This window comes from Acartia tonsa, chromosome 7 (genome assembly GCF_053477335.1).
Source record: "Acartia tonsa isolate MP-2025a chromosome 7, ASM5347733v1, whole genome shotgun sequence".
Lineage (NCBI taxonomy): Eukaryota > Metazoa > Arthropoda > Copepoda > Calanoida > Acartiidae > Acartia > Acartia tonsa.
Window position 1 is genome coordinate 50,943,616 of NC_137266.1, and position 24,151 is coordinate 50,967,766.

General features: G+C 35.3%; 1 protein-coding gene across 2 annotated transcripts in view; it reads right to left on the minus strand.

Moving 5' to 3' along the window:
- Positions 1-4,396: 4,396 nt before the first annotated feature.
- Positions 4,397-24,151, minus strand: part of LOC145323944 (lachesin-like) — a 56,091-nt gene continuing 36,336 nt past the window's right edge. For both annotated transcript variants that reach the window (XM_080166556.1, XM_080166558.1), the window contains 5 exons: positions 17,948-18,016; positions 8,073-8,141; positions 7,446-7,523; positions 6,889-6,966; positions 4,397-5,878 (listed from right to left, as the gene is read on the minus strand). In XM_080166556.1, coding sequence (XP_080022682.1) covers positions 5,759-5,878; positions 6,889-6,966; positions 7,446-7,523; positions 8,073-8,141; positions 17,948-18,016 — 414 coding nt within the window. In that variant the 3' untranslated portion in view covers positions 4,397-5,758. The remainder of the gene's footprint in view (positions 5,879-6,888; positions 6,967-7,445; positions 7,524-8,072; positions 8,142-17,947; positions 18,017-24,151) is intronic.

The window sequence follows — 24,151 nt, forward strand, 5'->3', positions numbered from 1 at the left end:
TTGGGGAGTAAAAAAATGGTGTGTCCTTTCTCGGTGACAAAATAAAGCTAACAGAAGGTGTATCAAACACAGCAAGTACCAGGGTTTGCAAGATTATATGATTCTGATAAAAAGGTAGAGATTATTTATAGATATGAAGATAAAAAACTTCAGGATGGAGGTAACAGAGCTATATTTAATAATGGAAATAGTTGCCTAGGGCAACGTAAATTTGCCAAAAGTCGAGATGATGGGGAGGAGGATAGGGAATATCGTTTATACAAATGTGCTGCTAGTGGGAATATTGAGTATCAGGAACATATTTGGGTAAAAGGTCAGGATAAAGGATGGAGAACACTTACTAAATATACATTTAATCCTGACAAACTTGAGTGGAACAAAAAAAGATTTGTAAATTGATTAATATTTGATTTATTGATTCATTATCAAAAGCCTCACTAAGCTAAGCTTTTCTATATTAACGGTATGTCCATTATAGGTAGCTATGATCGTTTAGGAATGTTAGAATAGCTCTTCTGATTTTAAACTTTGCAAAAATGATTTCTATATTAGAGGCCTCTAGTGGCACCTAAAATATTTTCTTTCAAAATATCTAATTTGAGAAAAAATTTGTCTCATGTTAAGATGTTTATTCACGTTTTAATGACACTAGCTAAAACTTTCCAATAATTTTTTGAGATTTTATTTTAGTTTTCGTGCAAAATTTCTGTAATACAATGCGATACATGGTTTTTAAGTATGGCTGAGAACCGGTTCTAATGCAGCGGATATTAATCAGTTTGAAGCCATACTGGAATAATACTTATTTTATCCTTAGAACAGAAAATTGCCTTCAAATGAATTGATAATTATCAAATAATAAATACATTTACAAAAAAAATTTCTATTCTATTTACAATCAGATTTAGAATATAAAACAAAGTTCTTAAAAAGTTTTTTATTAAATGTATATTTAAAAGTAGTCCATTCTTTAACCGAACCCGACCCACCCAAATCAACCTGGACCCCCCCCCCTTTTTTTTTTGGAGTCATATGATACTATATTTTTGTTTTAACAAAAAAATTTTCTTTTTTTATTTTTCAATTTGAACTGCCCCCCCCCCCCCTCTTTTTTTTGACTTTCCCACCCCTTACTATGATTTATTATGATTGATTGATAGTTTTATAATTATTATTATAAGTTTTGATGATTTTTATTTTGATTATATAATTTGTATTTGATTTTAATGTAATTTTAATATATTATAAAAAAGCTCTTATTTCTTTTTTTCTTTAATATACAATTATAGCTAATCTATAACTAGTTTGTCCTTAAATTAAACATATTTTTTTCTTATTATAACTTCAGGACTTGTTTTGCTTTTAACTACTAAAATAAAACGTTCTAACTATGAATGATAATTTTTAGGTCAAGGCATTGCCTTCCTCTAATCTGACTATTATTGAAATATCTTGAACTATATAATACTCAAGTCCTAATATATTACTTGCGGTTTGTCATTATCAAAGGTTTATATCTGAAAAAATAAGTAATATAAACAAGGATGAAATCATCCAAGAAATTATTGCTTAAGAAAACCAAAAAATAGCCTATCTTAACAAATAAAATATCTAAAAAAATATTAAGAAGGTTTAAATTGATAGAGCAATTATGTCAGGTTAAAAAGACGCTTGTACATATTAGTATATATTTGCACCTTATACAAATAACGAAATTAAAAATCACGAAACCTATACGTGGTTTTCAGCTGTCATTGGGGGTTAACACATCGAAATATTGACGACCTCTCCATTTGCTCCCTAAATATTAGTTAAGATTTATTTCACTTGTTGGTCATACCTATTTGCAACTTTTAACAAGGGTGACATCATCCATAAAAGCGAAGCTCTGAAACGATTGGACAAACGGACATTAACACTTGTATAGTGTCAGAACTGAATAACCACAATATAAATTAATAAAAGTTGAAGATTGTAAGTAAATTTGTTGAAAAACTGCTTCAAAATAGGATATTGTTTGAGGACATGCTTAAATTTTTAGGTCTTAATTATAGAGAAGCTTCCCTTATAATATGCTTTTGTTGTTATAGGAATTATTATTCTAAAAATCAGAACAATCGGATAATTTTATCACATAAAAATTAGTTGTTAAAAAGGTTAAAAATCAACATGTTAAAAATGGACGTACGGACATTCCAGTAACAATTAAAGAGTTGCTACGCTTAAGTAAGTGTACTTAACTAATACAGGAATCATCATGCAAAGTTTGGAATTGATAGGACAATTTTAACCTGTTTAGATTAACGAAAAGAGCTAACTGTCTGTAACGGACGTACTGACCGACCCTAATTATAGAAAAGCTTCGCTTAAAAAAATATATTCTAGCCTCTGATGGAGTAACTATCCATACATTATAGTAAAACACTAAAGATGGAATGGGTAAAATGACTGTATGTCTCCATCCCATGGACCTTGTGCCAACTTTCAATTGGGTCTTTGAAAATCATCCAATATTGTCCGCAATATTAACACAGCCAAGAAGCAGAAAATAATTTGCTAGCAGACGAAAAAGGTCCATGGAAAAGGGGGGCAGGTAGACATCTGTATATACATCTATACAATAGATATATTATCCATACGGTGTTCTGTTCATAATAGGTACCTTAACCTGACATTACCAAACAAACAATATAACTTTTCATTTTATAAAGTTTGTTTGTGGTCCATATACAATATGAGAGGAAACCGCCAAAATTTCATAAAGAAAGAAATTGTTTTTAGTGCCTCTAAAAAAATATATTATAAAATACAAATGACCAATGATAGACTAAATTACCAATAGCAGGCCTGTAATTGTATACATTTTAATTGAGCAATGGTAGGCAAGTATGGCGTCATTTTTACATTTTTTGAATTTGATTAGGTAAGGACAGATTAACTTAGCATGAAGGCAATTTCTGCCATTTGCAGGAACAACTTCGTGTTCTTTACATGATCCAAATTATTACCATTACCTCATAAGGGGCGGGATTCTTCTTCGATTTAAGTGATCATCTAGAGAATCCAGAGCATCATCCACGCGGTGTTATGAGATGTGAGACTCTAGTATCTAACAACCAAGGATATAGGTTAAGTAACAACCATCAGACAACCAACCCTGTTGATTGCACGTTCTTTGACTGAGAAGTCCTAACTGTGCATGGTAATGAGTTGCACCTGTTTATGGGCCAAGACATTACCCCTACTCTTACAATTTATGCCGTGCACTTGGCATAGCAGCAGTAGGAACCATCTTGGCCCGAGATTCAAACCTTTCCCCTCCCCGGCAAAGAGCGGATGCGCTAAGGGTTGAGCCACGATCGCAGGTATGATTGCAATTAATTTATATGAACATTCTCAATATTAATGAATTTGAACAGTGTTATTTTAAACCAATTAATCTTTAACAAAATTAAAGTTTTTGGGAACGTGTTTTAAATCTTTGGGCAACAGTATAATTTAGAATATGTTGTCCCCTTTTGTATTCTTTTCATAATGTTTTATTCTTTATCAAAGAAATTAGAGGAAATATTAATGTCGTCATTATTTGATTTTATATTGAAGGATTTTTGTTTATTGTAAATTTTTAAAACCAAAACCTTTCTACAATTAGAGTCGGTCCGTCCGTCCAGAACGGTTAGCTCTTTTCGATAATTTATACAGGTTAGATTTGTTCTACTGATTTCAAACTTTGCATGATAATTCTTATAGCAGTTAGGTACTATTAGAAATACTATTATCGCTACCAGAAAATCCGTATGTTCATTTTAAACATACTGTTTTTTTTTTGACAACATATTTTTGTATTTTAAAACCATCCGATTTATCTTTTTTTTGGAATACTGATTCCTATTACAACAAGGTACAATGTTCTAAGCGAAGTTTCTCTATAACCAAGTCCTTAGAATATAAATATGCCCTTAAACAGTAAAATTTAATTAAGAAATTTTGTAACAAATATACTTACAATTTTTTTTTTATTTAGTTCTAAGACTCTACAAGTGTTAATGTTCGTATTTCCTTCCATTTCAAAATTCAGAACTTCGTTTTTATGGATTTTGTTTTACTTGGTTTTCTTAGAGGACAATTGGCTGTTTATTACACTAGTCCCCAAAGTTTTAAATGTAATAACGTTATCTTATTCATTGGCTCAACAACTTTGGAGATTTAATAATTTTAATTCATTTATTCACTAAGTGGGGTGCTCAAACGTTTCAACCACTTATTTTAATCTTCAGAAAGGGTAACTTTGTGTATCATTATTGGTGATTTACATCAATTTATCGGCCATTTATCCTTATCCTTTTAGATCTCTGGATTTTTCAACAATGGTCAACAGCTTGAATTAAACAAAACATTTAACATATAAATTGTATTTTCATAAATACATGACTTAATAATTAATAAAATGGGTTCACAAAGTACAAATTGTACGACAATTGTATAGCATATAAAACATTTTCTAAGAGTAAAATTATAAATTGATTGTTTAACAAATATTATTAAGCTTTGAAATATTCAATATTAAGTCTTTTTTTAGTCTATTTTATGTATAAAATACAACCTTCCTTTTTCTAGGTCACAAGACGCCATTTATAAAGCTATATTAAATTGTTTAAAATTAGACATTTTAAAAAAAAAATTTTGAAAACTTTTTTGCTTCTTTACAAAAAGATTGAGAATTGATTAAAAACTAAATGTCTCCTTAAAGCGTTCCTAATCAGCGGTGGATTCTTAAAAAACTTTTTTGCTCACTGCCTCACTAAAATTGGTGAGGCTCGCTAAAAAATTTTGTAAAAAATCCCCCAAATCGCATAAAAAAATCTACAAAAATTAAATAAAATCATAAAATAGTTATTAACATAATATATTGTTTAGTTTTTGTAGATTTTTTGCGCGATTTTGGAGGATTTTCACAAACATTGTTAGCGAGCCTCACTAATTTAAGTGAGGCATTGAGCTTAAAAGTTTTTTTTTAAGAATCCACCTCAAATGTATATTTATTAAAACATCCTATTTTATTAAAAATTATAAATACATAGAAATAACATAGAAAATCTACTAGTTTACATTGTTATTCATTTTTTAATCACTGGATTTATTTAGATTTTTGTGTGATTTTTTGTCACAATAATTTCTTGTTTTTTTCTCTTCTTAATTACAAGTCTCCGTTTTATCACTTTGTCTTTAATTTTTTTAATCATCACTGTATTAATGACACGATTAAATGCCAATTTTAATGAGAATTTAAAAGAAATAAAATTTTAGGCAAAATCATGGCAAATTTAAGAAGATCAATTAAGTTTAAAATAAAAATGCTTTTATTCTTAGTCTTTCATTTTATTTTTTAAGATTAGGTTTAAGGTTTGAAAAATTGCTAGATTTTTGAAAAATTTATTTTCAAGCATTTTTTGTCAAGATAATAATTATTTATTTATCGTATTATCAACAGCTTTCCGCGGATATAAAAATGTACAATTATGAGAATTAAACAATTTTTTTTAGCCCTGAGATGCCTAAGGCACGGGCTAAAAAACTAGTTTTAATCTTACGATTGTAAATTTTTATATTCATAGTAAACTAGATATAATACGATGGTATACATAATTTTTCAGTACGACTATGAACCATTTCTAATCGATCAGATATTAATCGGTTTCGAAGCCATACTGGACAACAAATCATGTATAGGAAACAGCCACTAAAATAAGTCTTGTGTCTACGTGTATAAGAAAGCCATCAGGGGGGAAAGGATGGCCATTGAAGTTGCAGTAGTTTGTATAGCCGAGTTTCTTTCACAATTTCCTACATCACAGTTCACATCCCAGCCCTGTTTAACCTGAAATAGATATATAGTATAATATTATGTAGGTAAAGTGAGATATAATTATCAGGATATAGAGTTGGGACAATGGGCATTTGACTTAATTTAGAGTTCTTAATCAATATCTTCTTAACCAGACATTAATATACATATAAATCTTTAATAGATTTGGATAATCAGAAGTGATTCAACATTGAAAGAAAAGTATTTAACATTACATTATACTATCTTATTTTCCTGTGAATAGTCTGTAATTTATCTTAAAGGTTTATTCTAAAATAATACCAAAATAGGGGTTTGTTTTTAGATTTGATAAGGGGTTGAATAGAATGGCTAATTACAGAATTGTCACAATGCATTCCCATATAAACAACCCCTTAAAAAGTGGATGTAAATATTCATTTATTTCCCGGAGGTAGTCATTTATTTCCCGGAGGTAGTCATTTTTAGAAGATTTTTAATTTTTTTTTGGAAGATTTTAGAATTTTTATTAATTATTAAAAGAAACTTGATATCAGGGATATAAATGATCATAGCCGGGAAATAAATGAAAATTAAAAACCAAAATTAAACCACATTTTAGCATAAAAAAATGAGTTTTTTATTTAAATGAGAATGATATTCCTGTCCAGTTTTTTGTTTAGGAATGAATATTTCTTACCCAAGGGAATAAATGATGGACCGATAGGTCATCATTTATAAATTTCTGATTATCCCACCCATTCTTAAAAGAAAACTATTTTGATTACAAACCAAAATAAACTTGTTTTTAATTTTCTTAAATAGTCTGCTAGTATTTGTTTTTGTTAGTTCAGTTCAGTTGTCTGCTTTGGGAAGAATTGTTTTAGCGGCATTCTTTGCACTGGTCCCCAAAGTTTTTCAAATAAGCCAAAATAAGAAAAGTTGCATTTGTTCTAGTCCCCAAAGTCTGAGACAGCCACAATTAAGGTTATTAAAAACGTGTTTTGACTTTTAGAGTATTATGAAAAGGCGAGAAAGATATACAGATGGGTAAATTACCTTACCGTGTAAGTGATGGAAGCCTGACCCAATTTGTTAGCAGCTTTGCACTGGTAGTTTCCTTCTAATTCTGCATGCATCCTCTGGAAAAAAAAGGTTTTCAAAATCAATCTATTTTCTATTGGGAATAGTTGTTTTTCCACTATGTCTTTGAAACCGATAAATATCCACTGGATTAAAACCAGTTTTAAGTTATACTGAAAAATCATGTAATGTAACATAGTATAGCCAGTTTTCTATGAATATTAAAATACAATCATAATATTCATCATAAAAAAATAAAAAAAAAATAATATAAAATAACTTATTTAAAATCACGAAACCTTTGATACTATAATTTTCTATTATATAAGGTAGTCAGGTTTTTATTGTCTTAAGCTTAAGTTTCGATAATTACAGAATCTTCATACAGGTCCCGGGGTGGTTAACGGCTGTTTCATTTTTAGATTTAAGCCTTGGGATGTTTTTGCCTTAAAATAGCCCTTTGAAGACAGAGTCCTTGGATTCTAGGGGCGCATCCGCTATCAATAATATAATGTTAGGTTACGTAAATGGAACAAACCTTAATTTTGAGATAGGTAGATACAAGACCATCAACTCCAGTTCCACGATATACTGAATATTCGGGACTGTCCACAATCTAAAGAATTAAAAATATGTTTCAATTTGGTTTCATTTAGAAATGGTGTTAGTATTTTATATATATCTAAAAGGGTTCTACAGAAAATTCATTGAATTAATTAAGGTCCTATATATAAGCCACAAAAATTAAGAAAAAATTATACTTTAGGGAGGGAAAAGTCCAAATCCTTTTAGGTTTATTCTACTGGAGGGTTTTGAGAACACCAATGCAATGATAATGTTGTGAAATCAAAGAATTGGTTGAACTAAGAATTATAAGGTATATTCACAACAAAAATATTTAGTCTAGAAATTCACAAATTAGCGAGAAATTCACATTTTCTCCATATCGTTATGTACTGAGTGACGTACGTACAAAGTGAATAATAGTGTAGATTCGCTACTAAAAAGTGGTATTTGTAATAACAAGAACAATGAAATGCAGACCTGTGTTTCTCCTTGAATCAAGGCAATCTCAGCTGCTGGTAATAACTGACAGACAGACAGACAGACGGACGGAGAGACAAAGTGAATTATAGAGTAGTAACAAGACTGAATAAATACAGACCTGTGTGTCTCCTTGAATCCAAGCAATCTCAGCAGCGGGGAATGATTCAACACTGCAAGTCAACAAAACCTAAAAACAAAAAAGTTATTTAATATGTACATAAGATTAATCATCCTTATAATAAAGTAAAAAGGACAAACTTTATGCAAATTTTTTGCACACCACTTTTGAGATATATAGAATTTATCTCTATGAAAACCTGACATATATAACCTAACAATATTTGATCTAATATATAAATCTAATATTCAAATCTAATATACCCCTACGGGATTGCATTAAAGCCGTTCCCTAATCCTAAGAACGTGGACGACCATAGATAACATAACATTGCCTATCCTCCTATATCATGGTTGAAATTGTATTAGACTAAATAATGGTTGTCCATTATCTAGTCACCAATGTGTTACCAGTCTGAAAAATATGAAAATTAGGGTATTTGACATTCATATACAAATTTTAGTTTTTAAGATTTTTGTTGGTATTGTTACGACCCAATGAAAGAAGGATTAATAGGCTGTTTATTACAATAGTCCCTAGTCCCAAAGTCCTATAATAACATTAACATTTTCTTATTCGTTGACTTAACAACTTTGGGGACTTTTAATGAATTTGTTAGGTTGGTTCATAAAGTGTTAAAAGAAGTTTTTTTTCAAAGGGCATTTTCTCTTGGGAATGTAGTCACGTAGTGGTACCCTCCCCCCAAAAAATATGAACCTTCCAAGGACCTAAGAGAATCTACCCTGTAAAGGAGAATCATATCGGTTTAGTGGTTAGCGAGATCCTTCTGTGCACATACTGTTACTGTTATACTTATATGTGGATAATATAATATGATGAAAAGATGTAGAATTTTATCCCTATTTTATCATTTATCTACTATCTACGTTCATTCATTCACTATTCTAAGATAGTACTATGAAAGAGGCATAAGCAGTCGCGGCCAATGAAAAAAGTATACAATAAATTTTGTTATTTTAATCTTTCAATCAATTTTCCTGTGATTAATTATGCCTTAGCAAGCAAGCTTATCCATGTATGAAAGTAACAGGATCTCTGTCTTTTTGTTTGTTTGTCTGTCTGTACCGAAGGATCTCACTAACCGCTGAACAGGTATGGTTCTCCTTTACAATGAAGCTTCTCATAGGCCTAAGGATTATTTTTAACTATCTCCACCCTCCCAAAAACTTCCCACAACACTCTTTTATACTTTTTTAACTTAAAATTTGTAGGGCAGGGTGAGAGGGGTCCTTACTAAGAGATATAAGTTTTCCGGAATTGTAATGTAGGGAGTAGATTTGAAATCTGCATCAAATTTTAAGGATTTTTTAAAAAATTCGTTTTTTGTATAATTCTTTATCTAAAAGCGGAAATACAAATTAAGTTAATTAATTTTGGCATCCGTGATTGGTGGATTTAAAAAATCTGCGCTCTGATTGGATGTCGTACATCATTCAACCAATTAGAGCGCAGGTAGATTAAAATCCACCTATCCTATTGGTCAAAATTAATGGGTATAGTCCTTTCCATGACATCGCTCCATATGGGGCGATGATTTTAATTGATCGCCTCTTATGACAAGGGGCGATGTATTGGCTCCTTGAAAGGAGCGATTTAATAGCCCCTTATAACAAGAGGCGATGTTATGACTCCTTGAAAGGAGCGATTTGATAGCCCCTTGCCCTAAGAGGCGATTAAATGATCCTTTATCGCTCCATAATCGCTCCTTCTAAAGAGGTAATGATATGTCCTCTTATCCCAAGGGGCTATTTAATAAAATATCGCCTCTTCATGGCCCCTTCACGATTTTATATATATATCTGAGTTCCTTGATGGCCCCTACATCGCTCCTTCATCTCTCCTTCTTGAAATTTATATTACATTGTACTTACTTTGATGGCCCCTACATCGCTCCTCCATCGCCCCTTCATCGCTCCTACATCGCTCCTTCATCTCTCCATCTTGAAATTTATACTACATTGTACTTTGATGGCCCCTACATCGCTCCTCCATCGCCCCTTCATCGCTCCTACATCGCTCCTTCATCTCTCCTTCTTGAAATTTTTATTACATGGTACTTTGATGGCCCCTACATCGCTCCTCCATCGCTCCTCCATCGCCCCTTCATCGCTCCTACATCGCTCCTTCATCTCTCCTTCTTGAAATTTACATTACATTGTACTTTGATGGCCCCTACATCGCTCCTCCATCGCCCCTTCATCGCTCCTCCATCGCCCCTACATCGCTCCTTCATCTCTCCTTCTTGAAATTTACATTACATTGTACTTTGATGGCCCCTACATCGCTCCTCCATCGCCCCTTCATCGCTCCTCCATCGCCTCTACATCGCTCCTCCATCGCCCCGTACATCGCTCCTTCATCGCCCCTTCATCGCTCCTACATCGCTCCTTCATCTCTCCTTCTTGAAATTTATATTACATTGTACTTTGATGGCCCCTACATCGCTCCTCCATCGCCCCTTCATCGCTCCTACATCGCCCCTACATCGCTCCTTCATCTCTCCTTCTTGAAATTTATATTACATTGTACTTTGATGACCCCTACATCGCTCCTCCATCGCCCCTACATTGCTCCTACATCGCCCCTACATCGCTCCTTCATCTCTCCTTCTTGAAATTTATATTACATTGTACTTACTTTGATGGCCCCTACATCGCTCCTCCATCGCCCCTTCATCGCTCCTACATCGCCCCTACATCGCTCCTCCATCGCCCCTTCATCGCTCCTACATCGCCCCTACATCGCTCCTTCATCTCTCCTTCTTGAAATTTATATTACATTGTACTTTGATGACCCCTACATCGCTCCTCCATCGCCCCTACATCGCTCCTACATCGCCCCTACATCGCTCCTTCATCTCTCCTTCTTGAAATTTATATTACATTGTACTTTGATGGCCCCTACATCGCTCCTCCATCGCCCCTTCATCGCTCCTACATCGCCCCTACATCGCTCCTTCATCTCTCCTTCTTGAAATTTATATTACATTGTACTTTGATGGCCCCTACATCGCTCCTCCATCGCCCCTTCATCGCTCCTCCATCGCCCCTACATCGCTCCTTCATCTCTCCTTCTTGAAATTTATATTACATTGTACTTTGATGACCCCTACATCGCTCCTCCATCGCCCCTACATCGCTCCTACATCACTCCTCCATCGCCCCTTCATCGCTCCTTCTCCAAATTTATATTACATTGTACTTTTATGGCCCCTACATCCCCTACATCGCTCCTCCATCACCCCTTCATTGCTCCTCCATCGCCCCTTCATCGCTCCTACATCGCCCCTTCATCGCTCCTACATCGCCCCTACATCGCTCCTTCATCTCTCCTTCTTATAATTTATATTACATTGTACTTACTTTGATGGCCCCTACATCGCTCCTCCATCGCCCCTACATCGCTCCTACATCGCCCCTACATCGCCCCTACATCGCTCCTTCATCTCTCCTTCTTGAAATTTATATTACATTGTACTTTGATGGCCCCTACATCGCTCCTCCATCGCCCCTTCATCGCTCCTACATCGCCCCTACATCGCTCCTTCATCTCTCCTTCTTGAAATTTATATTACATTGTACTTACTTTGATGGCCCCTACATCGCTCCTCCATCGCCCCTTCATCGCTCCTACATCGCCCCTACATCGCTCCTCCATCGCCCCTACATCGCTCCTCCATCGCCCCTACATCGCTCCTCCATCGCCCCTACATCGCTCCTACATCGCCCCTATATCGCTCCTACATCGCCCCTACATCGCTCCTTCATCTCTCCTTCTTAAAATTTATATTACATTGTACTTTGATGGCCCCTACATCGCTCCTCCATCGCCCCTACATCGCTCCTACATCGCTCCTCCATCGCCCCTTCATAGCTCCTTCTCCAAATTTATATTACATTGTACTTTTATGGCCCCTACATCCCCTACATCGCTCCTCCATCGCCCCTTCATTGCTCCTCCAAATTTATATTACATTCCACTTAGATGACCCCTACATTGCCACTCAATCACCTCTCCATCGCCCCTCCATTGCTCCATCTCCAAATTTTTATTACATTGCAACTTGATGGCCCCTACATCGCTCCTCCATCACCCCTACATCGCTCCTTCTTCAAATTTCCATTTTAATGGTTTGTTAAGTAGTTAATATTTATTTTAGTTAGGTATATTTAAATCACTTCTTGGGGTTAGATTTTAAGGGATTTAATTTAGAATATCTACTTTACAACTAGGGTATTGCGTCAAAATCAACCACAAATTTAATGTTTTATAAGCAGGAGAGATCCAGTCAATTATATGAAATTTGGTATTTAATTATGTAAAAATAATAGTCATTTAAAGTCCACAAGATATTTAAAAGAAAAACAGTAAATTTTATTTTATTTACAAATTATGTTTATTCAAAGTAAAATTAGCAAAAAGAAAAATATTAAGTTGTCTATGGTCATAGAAATTAATCTAAAAATCGATGTATTATTTGTCTATGAAGTGTACACTTCGTTTAATTGTCGGGTCGGGTCGGCCGCTGCTAGCAGCTAGGAACTAAACTTTGAAGTAAACGTAAACAGACAGACAGACAGACAGACAGATAGATAGATGGATAGACAGACAGATGGATAGAAGGATAGATGGATAGATGGATAGATGGATAGATGGATAGACAGACAGACAGATAGACAGACAGACAGACAGACAGACAGACAGATATATAGATGGATAGACAGACAAATGGATAGAAGGATAGATGGATAGATGGATAGATGGATAGATGGATAGATGGATAGATGAATAGATGAATAGATGAATAGATGAATAGATGAATAGATGGATAGATGGATAGACAGACTGACATTCTACCTTGTATTATAGCAGCTTCTCCTTGTATCTATGACCTCTATTTTAAATTGCAATGTTAGATTACTCATTTGAATAGATTACTTAATAAATATATTAAAAAAATATATTGAGTTTTTTATTTTGTTTTTTTATGTTTTTTTTCAGATAAGGTAAAATGATGTTTTATTTGTAGAAGGGGCGTTGTAGGGGCCATATAAATATATTAAAAATATATTAAGTTTTTATTTTGTTTTCTTCTTAGTTACCATCTATGTATTGCAATGTATTGCAAATTTAAGGAAGGAGGGATGTAGGGGCGATGGAGGAGTGATGTAGGGGATATCAAGTTGCAATGTAATATAAATTTGGAGAAGGAGCAATGGAGTGGCGATGAAGGGGCGAAGTAGGGGCCATCAAAGTGCAATGTAATACTAATTTGGAGAAGGAGCGATGTAGGGGCCATCAAAGTACAAAGTAATATAAATTTGGAAAAGGATCGATGTAGGAGCCATCAAAGTAGAATGTAATATAAATTTGGAAAAGGAGCGATGTATGGGCCAGCAAAGTAAGTACAATGTAATATAAATTTCAAGAAGGAGAGATTTAGGGGCGATGAAGGAGCGATGTAGGGGCCATCAAAGTACAATGTAATATAAATTTCAAGAAGGAGAGATGAAGGAAAAATGTAGGGGCGATGAAGGAGCGATGAAGGGGCGATGGAGGAGCGATGTAGGGGCCATCAAAGTACAATGTAATATAAATTTCAAGAAGGAGAGATGAAGGAGCGATGTAGGGGCGATGGAGGAGCGATGTAGGGGCCATCAAAGTATGTACAATGTAATATAAATTTCAAGAAGGAGAGATGAAGGAGCGATGGAGGAGCGATGTAGGGGCCATCAAAGTACAATGTAATATAAATTTCAAGAAGGAGAGATGAAGGAGCGATGTAGGAGCGATGTAGGGGCGATGGAGGAGCGATGTAGGGGCCATCAAAGTAAGTAAAATGTAATATAAATTTCAAGAAGGAGAGATGAAGGAGCGATGGAGGAGCGATGTAGGGGCCATCAAAGTAAGTACAATGTAATATAAATTTCAAGAAGGAGAGATGAAGGAGCGATGTAGGGGCGATGTAGGAGCGATATAGGGGCGATGGAGGAGCGATGTAGGGGCGATGGAGGAGCGATGTAGGGGCCATCAAAGTAAGTACAATGTAATATAAATTTCAAGAAGGAGAGATGAAGGAGCGATGTAGGGGCGATGTAGGAGCGATATAGGGGCGATGGAGGAGCGATGTAGAGGCCATCAAAGTAAGTACAATGTAATATAAATTTCAAGAAGGAGAGATGAAGGAGCGATGTAGGGGCGATGTAGGAGCGATATAGGGGCGATGGAGGAGCGATGTAGGGGCAATGGAGGAGCGATGTAGGGGCGATGGAGGAGCGATGTAGGGGCGATGGAGGAGCGATGTAGGGGCCATCAAAGTAAGTACAATGTAATATAAATTTCAAGAAGGAGAGATGAAGGAGCGATGTAGGGGCGATATAGGAGCGATATAGGGGCGATGTAGGGGCGTTGTAGGAGCGATGAAGGGGCAATGGAGGAGCGATGTAGGGGCCATCAAAGTACAATGTAATATAAATTTCAAGAAGGAGAGATGAAGGAGCGATGTAGGGGCGATGTAGGAGCGATGGAGGAGCGATGTAGGGGCGATGGAGGAGCAATGAAGGGGCGATGGAGGAGCGATGTAGGGGCCATCAAAGTAAGTACAATGTAATATAAATTTCAAGAAGGAAAGATGAAGGAGCGATGTAGGGGCGATGTAGGAGCGATATAGGGGCAATGGAGGAGCGATGTAGGGGCCATCAAAGTAAGTACAATGTAATATAAATTTCAAGAAGGAGAGATGAAGGAGCGATGTAGGGGCGATGTAGGAGCGATATAGGAGCGATGTAGGGGCGATGGAGGAGCGATGTAAGGGGATGGAGGAGCGATGTAGGGGCCATGGAGGAGCGATGTAGGGGCGATGGAGGAGCGATGTAGGGGCGATGGAGGAGCGATGAAGGGGCGATGGAGGAGCGATGTAAGGGCCATCAAAGTAAGTACAATGTAATATAAATTTCAAGAAGGAGAGATGAAGGAGCGATGTAGGGGCCATGGAGGAGCGATGTAGGGGCGATGGAGGAGCGATGTAGGGGCCATCAAAGTACAATGTAATATAAATATCAAGAAGGAGAGATGAAGGAGCGATGTAAGGGGATGGAGGAGCGATGTAGGGGCCATGGAGGAGCGATGTAGGGGCGATGGAGGAGCGATGTAGGGGCGATGGAGGAGCGATGCAGGGGCGATGGAGGAGCGATGTAAGGGCCATCAAAGTAAGTACAATGTAATATAAATTTCAAGAAGGAGAGATGAAGGAGCGATGTAGGGGCCATGGAGGAGCGATGTAGGGGCGATGGAGGAGCGATGTAGGGGCCATCAAAGTACAATGTAATATAAATATCAAGAAGGAGAGATGAAGGAGCGATGTAGGGGCGATGTAGGAGCGATGAAGGGGCGATGGAGGAGCGATGTAGGGGCCATCAAAGTACAATGTAATATAAATTTCAAGAAGGAGAGATGAAGGAGCGATGTAGGGGCGATGTAGGAGCGATGAAGGGGCCATGGAGGAGCGATGTAGGGGCCATCAAAGTACAATGTAATATAAATTTCAAGAAGGAGAGATGAAGGAGCGATGTAGGGGCGATGGAGGAGCGATGAAGGGGCGATGGAGGAGCGATGTAGGGGCCATCAAAGTACAATGTAATATAAATTTCAAGAAGGAGAGATGAAGGAGCGATGTAGGGGCGATGTATGAGCGATGTAGGGGCGATGGAGGAGCGATGTAGGGGCCATCAAAGTACAATGTAATATAAAATTCAAGAATTAGAGATGAAGGAGCGATGTAGGGGCGATGTAGGGGCGATGTAGGGGCCATCAAAGTACAATTTAATATAAATTTCAAGAAGGAGAGATGAAGGAGCGATGTAGGGGCGATGAAGGAGCGATGAAGGGGCACTGGAGGTAAAGGACTATGGAGGGGCGATGGAGAGGCTATGAAGGAGCCATCATGGGGCTATAGTATAGCCTCTTATCATAAGAGGCGATATTAACGCCCCTTCAAAGGAGCTATTAAGAGGCCATGAAGGAGCTATAGCATAGCCTCTTATCATAAGAGGCGATATGAACGCTCCTTAAAAGGGGCTATCACATCGCTCCATATGATAAGAGGCTATGCTATAGCTCCTTGAAGGAGCTATAGAAAATCATCGCCCCATATGGAGCGATGTCATGGAAAGGACTATACCCAAATTAATTAACTTAAAATGTATTTCCGCTTTTAGATAAAGAATTTTACAAAAAACGAATTTTATAAAAAATCCTTAAAATTTGATGCAGATTTCTAATCTACTCCCTACATTAAAATTCCGGAAAACTTATATCTCTTAGTCCTTACCCAGCCTTCATGAGTGCCCCTAGAGGCTTATAGTTGCGTAGCCGCTTGTAATTGTTACAGAAAAAAAAATGGATATTAATTCAGATGTCAGATTACATTTTGCTTTTTTGGTATTTGTAGTTTAATCTGGGGCTACAAAAAAAATCCGCTAAAAATAAATGGCGGCTGCCCTGCCATGCATTATGGCACCCCATGCTCTCTATAATCTTCTTCCAAGCAAGTTTTAATAAGCCCACAACTTTTAATGAGTTTGCTAGTGAGAGAGTAAAGATTAAGAGAGAGCAAAAATACAGGGATTTAAAGGGATAAGACATCTCCCGATAAATTAATGTACATCTCCAATAATGATTCACAAAATTATCCCTTCTTTAGATTACAATTAGACGTTGAAACGTTTGGACAATCAACTTCAAGAACCAACCATTAAATTCAATAAAAGTCTCTAAGGTTGTAAGACAACGGATAAGAAAGCTTTAGTATGAAACTTTGGGAACTAGTGTAATAAACAGCCCAATGTCCCCTTCCTCCTTGCAGTGTGAGAGTAAAGATTAAGAGAGAGAGGAAAAATAGGTGATTTTCAAAGAATTGAAAGCGGATCATAGTTATTTCTCGCATCGTATTATAAACAGCTTTCCGCGGATATAGAATGTACAATTATAAGATTAAAACCAGTTTTTTAGCCCTAAGTGCCATAGGCACGGGCTAAAAAAACTGGTTTTAATCTTATGATTGTACATTTTTATATTCGTAGAAAGCTGGATATAATACGATGCTAGACATAGTTTTTTCGTATGGATGAGAACCGGTTCCTATCCACCGGATTCGAATGAATACGAGAAAAAAATTATTTTTGAGAAGAAAAAAAAACGCATGTTTGAATATAATTTTATATTAAATTATGATAAGGGAAGCTTAAAATAATAAAACTTGCTAAAGAGAAGAAAACACATTTTTAAAGTCAGCGAAAGGAAGGAGGCTATGTTCAAATCATTATTGTCGGTTTTAGGGAATATGCCGGAAAATGGATAGATACATAGAAAATTTATTCAATTTCTACTTTATTTCCTTGCTCAATTAGATTCTTTTTTCCAGAAGTTCTACTTCTTCATAATTTGGGTTTGTCTATACATCTCTGAAGTAGCAATATTTCTTGTTTTTGGCAGATTTTTAATAATTTTAATAAAAAAATTGCGTAAAATTGTATGCTCTACATTTACTAATTATAAATGTGTTTAGCTTGTTATTCCAGCGATATAATTGATATTTATTGACTCTTTAAATTGTTAGAAAAAAAGTAGCGGGTTTCGTCGTATTTTCAGAGTAGCTTTTCTCCTAATTCTAGCCCCTTTGGGGGGCACTAAACCAGCGGGACAATCATTAACATTTACCTAACGTAAATTAACCTTTCAAAGGCTACTGTGAAAAGATGGCAAACCCTGCTACTTCATTTTCTTTCAATGATCCATAGTGTTTTACTGTCCTGTTCTAATTTAAGTTTTAAATGAAGCTTCACTATGGTCCTTACCTCATATCCTTGAGCTTGAGAGATCACTTTCTCCTGAGGGGCATCAACTATGTTAGGGGGGAACTCAACCTAAAAAAAACAAATAAAAAAATTACAGTTTAATCACGAAACCTCTCTTAGAAATATAAATTTTATATTTTTAATCACGAAACCTTCTATTTATTTTGTTAGCTTTTCTATAAATAGGCCACAAACCAGAGAGGGGGGAGGACAATGGGCTGCTCATCACACTAGTCCCCAAGGTTTTATAATACAGTTTCACATTAAAACATTTCAACCACTAATTTAATCTACAGAAGGGGTTATTTGTGTTTCAACATTGGCGATATACATCAATTTGTGGGCCATTGTCTTATCCCTTTATACTATATTGTCTACTTCATTGCAGCTATACACAAGGGATAAGACAATGGCCGATAAACTGATGTACTTCTCAATGATGATGCACAAAACTACCCTTTCTGTAGATTACAATGATTGGTTGAAACATTTAGATACTCAAATAAATTAACCAACCAATCAAAATTCAGTAAAAGTCCCCAAAGTTGTCAAGCCAACGAATAAGAAAAGTTATTATAAAACATTGGATACTAGTGTAATAAACCAGACCAATGTCCAGACCCTCCCTATACAGTATACACATGGAATATTAGAATTGTTAGTTTTCTTTATTGGATTTTTGAAAAACTATTTTCTGTTTGTAACCAAACAAACTTTACTTTTTTACCTAAATTACTTTTTTACCAATTTTACACTGCAACGTTTTATTTGCACAATATCAAAATTTGCAAATGATCAAAAGACAATTTATTTTAAAATATTTCTACGAATGCAAAATCTAAAAACTCTTCCAATTTGTTAATTATGAAAAGACAATTTGTAGTTTAACAAGGATAACTATTTTCATCAGTAGGGCAGCAATAACAATTTGGAATCACTTGCGTTCACAGAGTTTTTGTGGGTTTCTTGAGAGTGTGAAAATTCTAATTTCAAGGGGGGTGTTGTTGTTTATAAAGTGTTGTTGTTTATAAAGTAGTACGAAATTTGTGTCTGTATCTTAATATTTCGATAACTTCTGAACAGATTGAGTTATCTATTTTCTGGAAGCTTCTTATAGATCTCTGGATGATTTAAAGCTATTAATTATTATGTCTAAGAGTGTTTTAGGCTATTTTCATACTGTCCTCCTTCGAAAACATAACCCCTTGAGGCTAGGGGTGAATCCGCTAGTAATAAATATTATGTCTTTAAATACTAGCGGTTGAGCTCCTAGCATCTAGGAGCTATGTTTTCGAAGGAGGACAGTATGAAAATAGCCTAAAACACTCTTAGATATAATAATTGATAGCCTTAAATCATCCAGAGATCTATAAGAAGCTTCTAGAAAAAGGAGAACTCAATCGATTAAGTAGTTGTCGAATTCTAAGATACAGACAAAAAAACCTAACTAATTCATAAAATAGGATATAATTAAGACAAACGTACGTACTTAATTAAATGCCTTAGTTAAAGAGTAGTTGTGCTACCAATGTTTCTAGGAAAACCAAATCACTTTCACTGAAATCCAAATTGTCTAAGATAGCAATTATGTATTTGCAGATTTTAAAAATGCAGGGATATATAATGGAAAATGAATTAATCTTTGAAAACAAAAATTAAATATATATACTTTTTTTATAGTCTAAACATATTTAATGACTAGAAATAAAAAATAAATAATTACTTAACTTTTATGTAATTAAAGTAAGAAAATAGAGGGGCTACGAGATATTTGAACTATCCAGAGGTTGAAGACCTTGTGCTGACTTTCAATTGGGTCTTTGAATATAAGCTAATAGCATCGAAAATATAAACACAGATAAGTAACTACAGATGCAATATGCTAGCTGACGAAAAATGTCCCCACCACTTTGGGCAGGTAGTTATCTAGATTAAACATGTATTGCTATGTTTCTATCTTTTATGTGTGAAGGTATTATACTATCTTCTATTAACTTTCTAAATGGCTTGAGGCATAAAAATCTAAATTTATCTAAGTCTCTATAATTGTATATTGTCTATGTCTAATAGTAAAATTATCTAAAATTGGCCTCAATTCAGATAATTGTACTTTCAGGGTTATATGGATTTCTTATTATTGATGGGAAAAAAATCCTACTAAAACAATCCATATTCACTATTTAAATGTCTTAATCTCATATAGTTGTTATTTAATTAAAAAAAAAACTACTTTTATCCTTTTCTTACATCGGTTTCTTCTTGCTGCCTATCTATAAGCTGTTAAAAAGCAGGGATCTAGAGTGATACGACAAAGGCCGATAAATTGATGTACATCCCCAAAATGATGCAAAAAATATCCCTTCTGCAATAAAAGTAGTGGTTGAACGTTCGAACACTCAACACCAACCATCAAAATTCAATAAAGTACCAAAAGTTGTTTTATAGTTTGCCAGTATGACTTAGAATTGGTTCTATTTCAGCGGATATTAATCGGTTTCGAAGCCATACTGGAAAAATTCTGCTTTTACAGTCCTTTCTCCCTGGGTGCAACTGCAAGCTACCAAATAGACCAATTCAATATCAATTTGCTTTGGTTAGAACAATTTGTTTTCCAGTATGGCTTCCAAACCGATTTATATCCGCTGGATTAGAACCAGTTCTAAGCCTTTCTAAAAACTCATGTATAGTATCCACAGTGGTCCTCAAGGCAAAAGAAGTTTGACAAAACCTACCATAAAAACGGACTATATGGCCATCAAATATACACATTGGAGGGCCAGGAACTGATTTTCTTAAAATCATAGCTGTTCCTTCTTGGGGTTTATTCCATTTTAAAGTTAACAGACCAAATTCCCTAAAAAATCAAGGTTGTTTGTCACGATTTTGTTGCTTTGGATTCAAACCTTTATAACTTTGGCTGTATGAAAGACTCATGAAAGCTAAACCTACCACTGGAAAGCCTATTGAATGACAATTTCAGACATAGCTTTAAATTTTTTGTAGCTTTCTTACTTTTTGCTCTACAAGGAAAATTGTAACCAAAGGGAGAAAATTTATTGATAAATCTATTCTCAGAAAGGCTTTCACTAGGGTATTTTGATATAAATTTTTCAGGATTTTTCTTATGTTCAGTGATTCTTTTGATGACAAATGCAAAAAATACACTTTCATACATTTAATTTGGTATATTTGCATTTTTTCTACCTTGTGCCAAAAAATTTTTATAAAAATTATAAGTTGGTGTATATTTTTTTGTCCAAAATTGTACATAAATTTCAGGAATAAATATTAAGAACCATCAATTGCTACATTTTACATGTGTAGTTTTAAATTTCCTATATTTATGGTTGTGTAGGAGCCTCAAAAATGCTAACCCTACCATTGTAAAGCTTGTTGAACACTCTATCCAAATAAATCTACGACTTTAAAAAAAAAATTGACTTAAAAGGCTTGCACAGGATTTATGTTAGGTGTAATAAATTTCACCAAAAATGTTTTCTTTCCTACAAAATTTGGAGTAGAAGGGAGGTTACAAAGCAGTAATAGTTATCACATGTCCTGTTTCAACACCAATCTATGGAGGGGGTGTGCCCCCCCCCCCCAAAAAAAAATGGTGCAGGGCTTAGGTGCCCTCCCCTTTCCCCCCTAAAAAGGGAGGGGGGTAACATTTTGATAGTTGAAAATAAGCAAAATTTTAAAAAATATTTTTTTCAAAACTCAACAAAATATAACATCCCCCCCCCCCTGGCCCCCCTCCCCTATCCCATATCTACGGGGAATAATTCACAGTTGAGGGAGAGGGGGGGGTGTAAAAAGTGCATGAAAAGTGCTGAAATTTATTTTATTTTCCTAAAATATATTTACCCCAGGGGTAACACTTTTATGGGGTGGGGGGGTATTATCTGCTATATATCTTTTTTTTAAAAATTAGGGGGGGGGGATTTCAACCCCTCCCCCCACCTCCTTAGACATCTCTGGGAATTTTTTTCATCTTTTTTAACTCTTCTCCTTCTAAATTCTGGTAACTTCCCCCAGTTCAGAGGGTTTGGGTGGGGCTAACAATCCTTCCATAGAAAAAATCCTGCTCACGTTCAATCTGCACAAAGTAAAGACCAATTTAACTTTGGGCTCGGGAACGAAGTAGAGGTTGGAAACAACAATATGATGTTTGGCTGGGAAACCGCTAAAGGACTAGTCAGGCAGATGATTCTGAATTCCCGCAGACCAGCAAAAATTTGCACCTGGAATGTTTGGACATTGTTTCAGTCAGGCCAGAAAGAAAACATTTGCTGAGAAATGCTTAAAGCCAGGGTTGATATCCTGGCTATCACCGAATCAAGGTGGACAAATAATGGAGAGTTTAAACATCATTCTGGCTTGAAAATACTTTACTCAGGCCATATGAATGAGAATCATCAGCATATGAGCAAGGGGTGGCTCTTATGCTGACCAAGCAAGCAGAGCAGGCCATGATCAGTTGCCAACCCCATGGTCCAAGAATCATGGAGGCTTACTTCAAATCCTCAGATATAAACATCAATCTGAGAATTATAGTAGCATATGCTCTTACAGAACAAGCAGATACAGAGGTCAAAAACAAATTTTATGACCAGCTTGACTCTGTATTTAAGAATGGTCATAAAGAAAAGGACCTGACCATGCTCCTAGGAGATTTCAATGCTCAAGAGGGGAGTAATAATGAGAATTTAGAAGAAGTCATGGGCAAATATGGCCTAGGCTTAAGTAATGGCAAGGAAAATGACAATGGTGATAGACTTGTAAGTTTTTGTACTGAAAACAAACTTGTCATTAGTGGAACCATCTTTAAACACAAGAAGATTCATACTGCCACCTGGAGATCACCAGATCAAAGATCTTCTGTTTAAAGAATCAAATGCTTTTTTGTAGTCAATGAAGTTTACAAAGAGCTCAGTAAGGATACGGCTAGGTACTGAAAGAAGCATTATCCCTCTGTGGTTTCCACATTGCACACTGGTCTGGAGGGGTCAACAATTCAATTTTTCCTACCCATCAATTTAGACAAAAGTTGACCTGCCAGCCTTCAAAGACATCCTGGGCCACCTTTATTTTAAATATCAACCCATGTTGATAATATGTTTTTTGAAATAATTTGGGGCCAAAGCTGCAGAACCCTAAAATCTAAGAAGGTATTGTTGACATTGATAAATTGGCTATACTTGCTTAAATGTGATAAAATCAAATATCCGCATGTTGGAAATTGTCCAACTAAAATAAGTCCTAAATAAGTTCAAAAATTATTTATAACACAAAAAATGGTACAAAATGCAAAAATGTGGTTTTTTTTCTCAGTTTTTAAGATAAGGGTAAGTTTGGCAAAATTTTCTTAGTGAGTATTCTCCGAGTTTTGCGCATGTTTATTAAAGAGAATTTGTTGGTATTGTAATTAACTTCATATTTCACGATATATATGGCATCCGATTTTGTTCGTTTTGTGCATTATAAAAAAAAATAATATGCGTGTCGTAAAACATACATATATTAATTCAATCTTCTGCCTACACAATCTAGCATAGCCAATCTCGCCTCTGATTGGTAGAAACAAAGGTCCTTGTCTCTTATTGTTCGAAGCCAAAATACTGAGTTCTCATTGGACAATTAAGAAAAATCTCTTGCCTCTGATTGGTCGAAACTATGTATTCGTGTGTCTGCATTTGTGTGTGTGCGTTCGTGTGTGTGCGTTCGTGTGTGTGTTCGTCTGCTTCTATTTAAACATAAACACATTTTTTGGGCTTTAATAATTTTAAATATTTCATTAATTAAAAATTACAATTTGCAAGACTTTAAAGTATCAAATAAATTCTTTTTTAAAAGTATGTCTTAATAATATAATATATATATATTTATATATATTTATATAAATGGGTTAAAACTATAAATAAAGGCGAAAATTTGAAATTCAGCTGGTGCAAAACCAATTTATTTTACAAAAATTTTTACTTCACATGAAATTTAGCTAATGCAATCCCCTATAAAAACGTATTTCAGTGTCGCCTTGATTGGACACCTCCTTCCCCCCCTAAATGTCCAATTAAACCACAAGAACGGCAAAATCAGACTTTAAAGGTCATTTTAAAGGTCTTTGACCTTCGAGGTCATATATTTTTTTTCTCATAAATGGACTCCCTGACCCCTAAAATCCCCAATTTGCCGTATTGGGCATCG